At 40.0% G+C, this 11,918-nt stretch overlaps 1 protein-coding gene across 1 annotated transcript; it reads left to right on the top strand.

Moving 5' to 3' along the window:
* The first annotated feature begins 899 nt into the window (after positions 1–899).
* Positions 900–11,543, top strand: LOC100146995 (zinc finger X-linked protein ZXDB). The gene has a single exon (XM_070257097.1). It carries the CDS (start codon positions 975–977, stop codon positions 3,411–3,413), a length of 2,439 nt encoding a protein of 812 aa, XP_070113198.1. The 5' UTR covers positions 900–974; the 3' UTR covers positions 3,414–11,543.
* The last annotated feature ends 375 nt before the right edge of the window (positions 11,544–11,918 follow it).

Here is an 11,918-nt window from a genome sequence, read left to right as displayed (position 1 = left end):
GGAGAGTCCATTGCAGTGATTTAGGGTTTAACCTTATCACGTTTAAGTGGTACTCCTGTCCAGAGGCCTCCACGTGCTGGAAAATCTAGAGCAAACTGAGGAATGTCCTCATTGTGTTGTGATATTGGACATGAAATTTACCATGGCGTAACCAATGGTGGAAGGGCAAAGTGTTGGTTTAGGTTGTGCACTGTATAACCCAGGAGTGGGCTGGGTTTTCCCGATTTCGATATAAATTGTTTCATTCTCCAGGCTTTGCATTTCTAGGCTGAACAGTGCTAACCTGTTTTGGCGTCACCTCTTATTCATTCTAATCGCTGCGTCAGCAGGACGAAAAATTTAACGATGTGACAGATTTTCCTGAGGACCTCGTTCAAGACAGTTCTGGTTATGGAAGTTGTTTGTAGGGGGGAGGGGGGACATCATATTCAGTAGGAATTGCTAGCACTATGGTAGTTTAATGTTGACACAGAGTGTATTCGCTCGGAATTTTCCCTCATCTATCAATCCAGCCAGCCAGCCGGCAAACAATTTTTAACACATGCAAAGTACTAAGCACCACGCTTAGCACTGGGAGGGGCTGGAGCTGTGTTTATTTTGGTATATACAGTGAGGTACAGATTTAAGTTGCATTTAGCAGATAGATACCCAGGTTTTCCAGCACCATTTACCGAATGAACTGTCATTTCCCCATTACCTGGGAAGACCTCCTTGATTTCCTACTAATATTAACTGTGGAACTTATTTATGCATACCAGTCTCTGCCTCTGGGCTTTCTAGTCTGTCCCAGAGACCCAGTACCAGAATATTTAAATCACTGTGGCGTTAAACACGTTTTAATATCTGATAGGGCCAGTTTCTGCGCATTGCACTTTTTTTTTTCCCCTTTCAGGAACGTGTTCGGGCCCGCGGCAGGGGGCGGGGTCGCGCCTCCTCCGCGGCTCTGGTTCCAGCCGAGCCTCGCCGACGCGGAGATGGAAATCCCGAGGCTGCTCCCGGCTCGCGGGACGCGACAGGGCGGCGGCGCTGGCAGCCCCGCGGGCGGCGGCCGGGTCCACGGAGGCCTTGATCCGCGGGCTGGCCAGGCCCCCGCGCGCCGCCTCCTGCTGCTCCGTGGCCCCCAAGATGGCGGGCCCGGGCGGCGGCGCGAGGAGGCCCGCGCAGCCTCACGGGGCCCGGGCCCGAGCCCGTTGCCGCCGAGGCCCGATCACGCTGGCGGCGGCGGCGGCGGCGGCGACGGCGGCGGCGGCGGCGGCGACGACTTTTTCCTGGTGCTACTGGACCCGGTGGGTGGCGACGTGGAGACCGCGGGCGCCGGCCAGGCCTCAGGGCCTGTGTGGAGGGAGGAGGCCGAGCCGGGCCCACGGCTCCAGGGGGGTGAGAGCGGCGCGAACCCCGCGGGCCACCCTGCGCCGGGCTCCCGCTGCCTGTCCGCGGTCCCGGCCCCGGCCCCGGCCCCGATCCCCGCCCCAGGCCTGGGCCCCGCCGCGGCCTTCGCGGGCACCGTCACTATCCACAACCAAAACCTGCTGTTGCACTTCGAGAACGGCGTCCTCACCCTGGCCACGCCCCCGCCGCCAGCCTGGGAGCCTGGGGTCGCGCCTGCCCCGCAGCCCGGGGGTCTGATCGCCCCGCAGGCGGGGTTCCCGCATGGCGCGCAGCCCGGCGACTGCCCCGAGCTGCCTCCTGACCTTCTGCTGGCCGAGCCGGCCGAACCCGCGCCGCCCCCGCCGCCCGAGGAGGAGGCGGAGGGCCAGGCCGCTGCCGAGAGCCCCCGCGGGCCGCTGGGCCCGGGCCCGGGCGTAGTGCTGTACCTGTGTCCCGAGGCGCAGTGCGGACAAACCTTCGCCAAGAAGCACCAGCTGAAGGTGCACCTGCTGACGCACAGCAGCAACCAGGGCCAACGGCCCTTCAAGTGCCCCCTGGGCGGCTGCGGCTGGACCTTCACCACCTCGTACAAGCTCAAGAGGCATCTGCAATCACACGACAAACTGCGGCCCTTCGGGTGTCCGGCGGAGGGCTGTGGCAAGAGCTTCACCACCGTGTATAACCTCAAGGCACACATGAAGGGCCATGAGCAGGAGAACTCTTTCAAATGCGAAGTGTGCGAGGAGAGCTTCCCCACGCAGGCCAAGCTCAGCGCCCACCAGCGGAGCCACTTTGAGCCGGAGAGGCCCTACCAGTGCGCGTTTTCTGGCTGCAAGAAGACATTTATCACCGTGAGTGCTCTGTTTTCCCATAACCGCGCCCACTTCAGGGAGCAGGAACTCTTTTCCTGCTCCTTTCCTGGCTGCAGCAAACAGTACGACAAGGCTTGTCGGCTGAAAATTCACCTGCGGAGCCACACTGGTGAGAGACCTTTCCTTTGTGACTTTGACGGCTGTGGCTGGAACTTCACTAGCATGTCCAAACTGTTAAGGCACAAAAGGAAGCACGACGATGACCGGAGGTTCACGTGCCCTGTGGAAGGCTGTGGGAAATCTTTCACAAGGGCTGAGCATCTGAAAGGCCACAGCATAACCCACCTGGGAACAAAGCCCTTTGTGTGCCCCGTGGAAGGCTGCTGTGCCAGGTTCTCTGCTCGAAGTAGCCTCTACATTCACTCCAAGAAACACTTGCAAGATGTGGACACTTGGAAAAGCCGTTGCCCAGTCTCCACTTGCAATAAACTCTTCACCTCCAAGCACAGCATGAAGACCCACATGGCCAAAAGGCACAACCTCGGCCAGGATCTCTTAGCTCAGTTAGAAGCGGCAAATTCTCTTACGCCCAGCAGTGAACTTGCCAGCCAGGGACAGAGTGATCTCAGTGATGCAGAGCTAGTGTCTCTCTTCTCTGACGTGCCTGGCAGTAGTTCTGCTGCAGTGCTAGACACGGCATTGGTAAACTCTGGAATCTTGACTATTGATGTGGCTTCGGTGAGCTCAACTCTGGCAGGGAACCTTCCTGCTGCTAATAATAGTTCCTTAGGGCAGGCTCTGGACCCTCGGGGCTTGATGGCCACCGGTGACCTTCCTCAAAGTCTGGATACCTCTCTCTTTTTTGGAACGACAGCCGCCGGTTTTCAGCAGAGCCCCTTAGGTATGGATGATGTCTCAAGTCTAAGCGCGGGGCCATTGGGATCTCTGGGATCTTTGGCTATGAAAAACTCAAGTCAAGAGCCCCAAGCTTTGACCCCCAGCAGTAAGCTAACAGTAGACTCAGATGCTCTGACTCCTTCAAGCACCCTTTGTGAAAACAGTGTCTCAGATCTACTGACACCAACCAAAGCAGAATGGAACATACATCCTGACTCTGACTTCTTTGGACAGGAGGAAGAAACCCAGTTTGGATTCTCCAATCCAGCAGGAGCCCATGGTTCTCAGAAAGAAACAGATCTTACCACAGTGACTGGCAGCTCATTTTTGGTATGAACTACATTCATTCCTCGTCATATGGCTTACTTTTACTAATTACACTCAATTTTAAGGGTATTCTGGACTAAATGTTTAAATGCAGTCGTTTCTTGTAGGTTTGGAAAAAAACAGAGCCCTGGGCTACAAGTTTGGAGATTTAAATTCTGATTCTGAGTCTAGAACTGACAAGTTGTGTGACCCCGAGCAAGTCACTTCACCTATCTGAGCCTTAATTTCCTTATTTATAAAATGAGGTGGTTTGAGTAGATCGTTTCTAAGGTATTTTCAGCTCTGTAGTTTCATGATTGTGTGCTTTCTTGAAAATTTTAGTGTGTTTCACAATGGTTAACTATTGCATGTGCTTTTAATGTAATGAACAGTGCATTGAGAGTTAATGATCAGAGAACATGGAACTGGTGTTTAACTTTAAAAATTTAATGGAAACTTAATGCCAAAATATTTCTAAAATCTAGTGGTAGAGTTTAGAAGAAAGCTAAAAATATGGGTTGGTTCTTTTTACCTGTTTATCTTTTAGCATCTTTTGTTTTTTTTGATGAAAGGCTTTATTGTTGTAGAAAGTACCAGGGCTTTGATATGACTCAAACCCAGAAATACTGACTTTGTGGTGTTGAATAAGTGGCCTTAAATAAGTCATTTAGTCTCACTAAGCCTCAGTCTCTTAGTTCTAAAATGGTCATTGCAATGTACACATACCAGGTGCATCTTAGACTTCTTTTTCTATCCCAGTAGTTAGTTTTGGAGGGAAAATGTTGCGTGTTTTGGCATATTTCGGTGAATCTTTATCCCCATTCCTGCCCCTCTCATTCTCTCCTCAAAAAGGAGAAATCAGCGTAATTTAATATCACACTTGTGCAGGCAATAAAGTTTTACGAGGGTTAAGAAGCAGGGAAGGGAATGTCTTTCTTCCACAGATTAAAGATTCTTCTCCACACAATTCTTGTGTGTAGAAAATTGCCTGCATGTCCATTAGACCAAATTATAGTGTCTTTGCTCTGCATTAAAAGCCAGCCCATAGAGTGACTATAGAGCCTGTGTTTCCAAGAAAATCTGGGAATGGACCAAAGTGAGAATTTTCTCTCCTCTATGCCCTGGAGGGCTCATTGCTTGCCTTCCCCTAGAGTTGAAATGGGAGGTTTCATTTGCATTTTGAGTAAATATTGTCTGTCTTACATGAATATAGCATTTTACAGTTTATGTAGCACTTTTACAACTGTTGTGTTTGATCTTCACAATTTTGTGAGATGTGGTGAAGTTTTAACTATAACTCATATTAAAATTTACCTAACTCACATTACAACTGAATTTTGCTTAGTAACTATTAATTATATATATATGTGTCTGTGTATATATATATATGTGTGTGTGTGTGTGTGTGTGTGTGTATACATATATATATCAACTTCTATTCTACTCTTCTGAGTTTCATGATCACTTTTGTTTATAACCACTTGTTCTGTTCCACCTTAACTGATGTCTGTTACCTTCTGCCAGCTCTGCTCTCACTCCAACTTCTTCTGTAGCATGTGCACACCAGTCCTTGCCATGATCTCTTCTTTTAAAATTTTAATTAGGTCTTTTTCCATGGTCACAATCTCTCAGCCATTGTCGTCATGGCCATTTTTCAGTACAATATTTACTGCAAGTCTAAGTGTGCACTAAGAAATTATTTTCTGGATTTAGATGTGAGTGTGTTTATATATGAATCAAATTATAATGGGGATGTTTTATGTAAGGTTTTAGTGAGACATGTGCTTCTTTTACTTTTCTAAAATTTTTCGTCATGTACTTCTGCTAGCAAACACTATTCATTGCCCTGAAACATTCTAAGCCAGTACTGTTTGCATGTAGATGTTTGTGGATAACAATTATCATAGCACTTTGGCAGGGCACTTTATAATTTACCACTTTGAAATGCATCTGTACTGTCATTTTAATTTTTAAATTCGTTGTATTCATTCAGTGAAAAAGCAAAAAGTATACAGAAATTTTTAATTCAAAGAAATGGCCAGAGTTTGATTGTTTCTGACCATTTAACAGTTCTCCCTCAGCACTTTGGAAAGATTTTAAGCCTATTTTAGAAATGTGTTGTCATTTGTTAAGTCCTCTTAAATAGATTATCCTTCTTTTCCTGCAGATAGAAATGCAGATGCCTGAGGTGAACATGTGGGTCATAGGCATCTGTTAAGATATATAACCATAAAAATATTTTAAAATCCTGTCACTTTGTTTCTTTAATCCCTCTGTCCTGTTTCCTCCCATTAAAACCTATCATAAAATACACTTTTGTTATGTTCTGTGGAATTGTCAGAGGACAAATTTTACTTTTCTTGAAGATAAAAATCTTGTAATTGTTTATGGGTTCACATGGTTTTCTTTCAGTCAATTTGTTCAAAAGATTTCTCTTTCAATGCCATTTTCCAGCATGATGGTGAAAATGGCATGAAATTACAGTGAGAAGTGTGACTACAAAATAGTGGTTACATTTCTGCTGGTGTTGGCATAAATTTGCCATTTTTTAAAAAATAACGGGACATGACTGAATGTTATCTCATTTGCCTTTTGTGCCTCTTAAGTACTTGGTTTATTAAATTTTGCCAATTGAAAACGCAGTAATAAAATGCTTTTCAAGAAGGTTTGCATCCAGGGGACTCTGTTGAACATATTCATTATGAGTTAACATATGTTAATCCTTACAGTTTTACTGTTATCTCATTATTATGCAGTTGAAACCCTTGAGTGGTAGAAGTTTAACTTGATAGAATGTGAAGATCATTTTTCTCTATGAATTAAATGCTTCTTATTTCCCATCCGGGAAAAACATGAGAAGGTTTTGGTATAACAGTGTATATATGACTATTCCTTGATTGCAGATAAAGCATTAACTCCCTGTTTGGGAATACTCACTATCCCTTAGTAATTATTAATATCAAACAGATCCACTTGATGATTACCACTAAATTAGATAATAATAAAACCTTGTTTAGATGCAGCTCACTCAAAATATGTGATAATTGAAATATAAGGCTGAACTGAAATTTATGTATATATTGCTTTTGAACAAAAGATTTGTTTAACAATTTTTTTAAAAAGCGAGATGTGTGTTGAAGATTTAGAGAACAAATTGATTAAGCACTTTGATAGAACTCAACTACATATAATAAAGCACTCATTGCAGACCAATTTTTTATATTTGTCAAATCTGAATTGATGGGGTCTTTGGTAACAATGTTTCAGGTAGAGACCTCATTGTATATATCAAGTTAATTTACTGACTACCTGTTAAATACAAGGTAGAGTAGTAGGGATATAGATAAGAGGAGTAAAATGTGAGCCGTATCTTAATTTTGGAGAAGACATAGGAATTCGCATTTTAAACATTTCACAACTAAAGAATACCAGCAAACATGTTTTCAGACACCAAATGGCTTGGAGGAAAATGAGGTACTGTAGCAATGCTGTAATGCATAGTTAGATTTAGTTCTGTATAGAAGAGAGTAGATGAATTTCAGCCAGGGAGAAAAGCACAAGGAAAGAATTCGGAATTGACCACATGACTCTGGGAAAAACAACCTAGCTCAAATGTAGGACTCATGTTTGGTAAGTGCTGAGTGTTAGGGGTAGACTGCCAGTATGGAGCCAAACTCTGGAGAGCTATGAAAACCAATCGCAGTGGGTGGGACTTTATTCTGAGCATGATTAAGAGCCAGTGAAGATATTTAAGAAGAGAAGTTAAATGATGAATATATAGAATATAGAGAAAGTTTAACATGTACAATGTGAATTTGATGGGGGATTTGATGGAGATTTGCCTTGGCTCCCTCATATGCTCTCAGATTCACAATGTTTACACTCCTGTTTGCCTTTGAGTGTTTACAGACCTCTTCAACTTCATACAATACTCTTCCAGAATACTCTGCATCAATATGAGCTATGTCACCCTGTCTGACTTTTTTTGTTATTACCACTCTCTTCCCTACTATGGATATTTGGCAGATATTTTGTGTGGTACTTAGTAATATAATAAATCATTTCTCCATAACTTGGGAGTTGCCATTTAGTCATTAATTTCAATAATTCCTCAGTATAAACTTTGTTAGATTGAGTTTTACCTGTATTTTTCTCAGATTGAAAGAGACAGGACTAGGATTGTCCAAAACTAACTTCCATGTGATTTGGGGCTCCTTACTCATAATCCGCTCTGTCACTAACTAACATGGGGGAAACTCAGTCACAGGAATCTCGTTTTTGTTATCTGCATACTCTAACATATTTTCTCCTTTTTATTGTTACCCTTACCACTAATGGTGATGACTCAGAAGGAATGGAGTCCAAATAAAAAAGGGAGAGAGTAATTAAGTAGCATAATTACCTGCTGATTGCATTTTGTTTGATGGTGAATTTACTGTCCTGCACTGTCAACAGAACACTTCATCTCATTCTACTTTTCTGCTGACATTTATGGACCTGAAAAACATTATTTCTCCCTTGGCCTACAGAAAATAATTCAATATTTTAAACAAAGCAGACAGTGATTCTTAAGAGCACTCATTAGATGTGAATCCCTTAAGAATATTTCTCATTCCTACCAGCTTATTAAGCAGCTGGTAATTACTGAGTGCCTACTATGTGTGAGGCACTATGTGGTATAACACAAAAGTATATTTCATTCGTTGAATTTCATTCAAACAAACATTTTTGAGCAAATATTTGACAAGTTCTGTCTTTGTGTTCACATACTGTTTTGCATATCAGAAATGAATTTTTATTTTTATGTGAAAACAAATTTTTAGACAAATCATTTTAATATATAAATTTGATTTTGTTTTTATACAGAATATAAAGATTTTCCTCGATCTTCCATATGAAGGGTATTTCAGGCCTGAAGGGAGATCTAGACAGAAACAAAAAAATCAAGAAATGAAAAATAATATATAATCAAGTTCTAAGTGGTTACATTTTGTAATAATATGGATTTAAATACAATAGCAGTTGTCATTCTCAGAGTATGGACTAAAACTTATGATGAAATATTCAATGTACAGATCATCAAAAACTATTTAAAATTTTCTAAGAATCCAAAATTTGATCTGGGATACAGCAATTAGGATAAACTATCCTAAATTAAAATTTAAATAAAATTTTGATTGGTATCTTAAATAATTATAGGAAAATCTTTTCAGAAAAAATTTTGTATTCTTTATTTTTATTTATTCTACATTGGAAGCTTGAATGTAGTGTTATATCTGAAAATTATCTTCTGGAATTCATGTAAGACAAATATGTTATTTTCAAACGAGAAAACTATATAGCACATAAGTGGTATTAAGCTAAATAAAATTTCCTTACATTAGACACAAAAGAAAATTTTAATTTTCTGAACCAAAAGCAAGGTCTTCAATGAGAAATAATTATTTCATGTAGGTACACTAGTTGAAAAGAAGAGTATATAAATTTCATGTATTCTTTAGGACTGAGGACTAGAATTAATTTAAGATTCTGAATAAAATATAAATAGTTTAACACATTTGTAAAGGGGAACAAAGTTCACCATAGCAAGATGACTCTTTTTAGTGACAAGCAATTTCCAAAATGCATTTCCAAGATGCAAAACAATTACAAATGGTAGCACAAACAAAGACATTTCAACACTCAGGCATTCTCACTTTGGAATAAAGCCACGAAATTATTAATTTTTATCAGGATCTATTTCCCTTTCCTGTTTACACATACAATAGAGGGATAACTGCAGTGTGAGACTACATTTTGCTGAATGTGGAAGAAGGAAGCTGGTTGCATGTCTGTTTGTGGGGAAATCAGCCAAAACAGAGATCTGAAATAGAAATTCCACAAGCAATGACTCAGTGAATAGAGCAGCAGTTCATTCCAGGATAGTTCCAATTTTAGACTATGTATTGCTGGACAGAGTCGGTACTTTTTTCCTCCCAAGTCATGTTGACATTAGTTAATGCTAAATGTAGCACTTGATGTTCCTAAGGAAATGCAACATATTCCCCCTAAAGTCTCCTCATGTTCCTGTGCGTCTTAGAGCTAATTGTTATTTTATTGTTAATTATCAAAAATATCAATAAGAGCTGGATCAGACGCCATGGCATACTAACAGAAAAAGAGATATCATATTTATTATTTTTGTCTCACTTTTCAAAATGTTGATTAAGTAAAACTTGTTCTATTTTATTTGAAGACTGACATTCCCACTTGGGTGTGTCTTTGTTGTTTATGTATGTAGAAAGCAATAGGACTTGGAAGCATTGTTAAAATAAGTGTTTGCAATTATAAGTTTAGAAATTTGGCTACCTGGAAAATGGAGAAACCTAGGCTAGCTCTGTTACTTTCTGAGATAACAGAGAGGGCTTATGGAAAGGAATGTATGAACAAATTCATTGGGGAAAAAGAGATTCATTTTTGTTATTAAATCAGATTTTGTATCTATCGATCTTGCTGATTAATCTTGTATGTTTTACAGCATATTATAGTCCATTTTTAGAAGACTATCTAAAAGATTGTGTCTTTAGATGAGACCTTAAAAATTTGGCTGACTTGTATTATGTTTAATTTTGATACTCGGCATTGGATAGTCCTTTTCACTTTTAACTTTATGTACCAAATCTACCAAATATTGTGAAAACTCACTGCACAGAAGCTTGTTTGCAAAGTGACTCTGGTTGTCTTTACCTTATTATTTTCGGGCAAAATATTCCTCAAAGATAAATTGTTACCTGGATTTACAAAAATCATTGAGGATTCTTCCGAAAAACATAAATGAGAAAATAAAGTTTAAACAACAAAAAAAGGTCAAATTTGCTCCATAGCCAAGTGTTTTGGATTTTCCTAAGTGTCTTTGGATGACAACATCTGGATAGAAGCACAATGGCAATTTTGAAACATGCCCAGTATTTTCCAGTTACAATTAATATAAAAACTTCAAATAGATGTTATTGTGTCTAATACCGTCTGGCTTTCAGAAGCTCCATGAAGGTAGTAAGAAGTGAAGAGAAAAGTTTTTCAAATATATGCCCCACCTATGAAATGCCAAAATGTGGTCAGATGAGATACTGTTGAATTATTTTACATGACATATAATCTTAGTCGTTGGTGCTTTTAACTATTTCTATTCCAAATATTCTTTAAGGGATTTTTAAACTAAATGTGAGTATTTGATTCATGTCATTAAAGTTACTAAGTTATTTTTTATTTTCCTTTGCAAGATTGATGCATTATTCAATTCAATAAGCATTCAGATAACAACCTATAGGATATCAGTTTTGAAGCTCTATTGTATATTTTAATCATTCTTTCCTTTAATATTTAAGCCCTCATATATTGAATTATAACTGGCTCTATGAAACATTTTTTAAATTTATTATTTTTATAATTTTTAATTGAAATATATGTTACAAACAGATCATAAGGATATAGCTCCATGAATTTTCACAAAGTTAATATGTCGGTGTAACCACAACCCAGATCAAGAAATAGAATACTACCAGGACCTCAAAGCTACTATCCTGAACTAGAAGTAAATATTATCTTGACTTCTAAAACCATAGAGTATGAGTTTTGTTTGAGTTTTGTCATTTTTTCAATATTATTGAGATAAAATTTACATAACATAAAATTCACTATTTTAACCATTTTAAAGTGGACAATTCGGTGGTTTTTAGTATATGCACAATGTTGTGGGATCATCACAACTATCAAATTCCAGAACATTTTCATCACCCTAAAAAGAAACCCCATACCCATTAAGCAGCCATCCCCCATTCCTCCGATTCCCTGGAAACTACTAATTTACTGTCTATATCTATGGATTTGCCTATTCTGTATATTTCATATGAATGGAATTATACAATATGTGACCTATTGTGTCTTTTTTTAACTTAATATAATATTTCCAATGTTCATCTATGTTGTAGCCTGTGTCAGTACTTCATTCTTTTAATGGCTGAGTAATGTTCCATTGTATAGGTACACCACAATTTATTTATTCATCAGTTGATGGACATTTGGGTTGTTTCCACGTTTTTGGCTATTATGAATAATGCTGCTTTGAACATTTGTTTACAAGTTTTGTGTGAATATATTAAAACCATAGATTAGTTTTGCTTATTTTTAAGTTTTATGGTGTGCATTCTGTTTGTGTCTGACTGATTCACATCAACATTTTGTTTGTAAGCTTCAGCCATGCTTTTGCTAAGAAACAAGTTTATTCTTTACAAATTCTGCTTTTCATATAACTGCTGGATGCAATTCCACTAATCATTCTTCTACTACATAACATTTTCCAATAGCATGTTCCTTATTTGTATGCCCTCACTTGCAGCATCTTCCAAGTCCAGATTTCTTTTTTTTTTGAGACAGATTAGCCCTGAGCTAACATCTGCTGCCAATCCTCCTCTTTTTGCTGAGAAAGACTGGCCATGAGCTAACTTCCATGCCAATCTTCCTCTACTTTATATGTGAGATGCCTACCACAGCATGGCT

This window comes from Equus caballus, chromosome X (assembly GCF_041296265.1).
Source record: "Equus caballus isolate H_3958 breed thoroughbred chromosome X, TB-T2T, whole genome shotgun sequence".
NCBI classification, from domain to species: Eukaryota; Metazoa; Chordata; class Mammalia; order Perissodactyla; family Equidae; genus Equus; species Equus caballus.
This window is presented reverse-complemented; position numbering and strand designations above follow the sequence as displayed.

What these genes read in the sequence shown, in the direction of transcription:
- LOC100146995 (XM_070257097.1), top strand. Translation starts at nt 975, where the DNA reads ATGGAAATCCCGAGGCTGCTCCCGGCTCGCGGGACGCGACAGGGCGGC.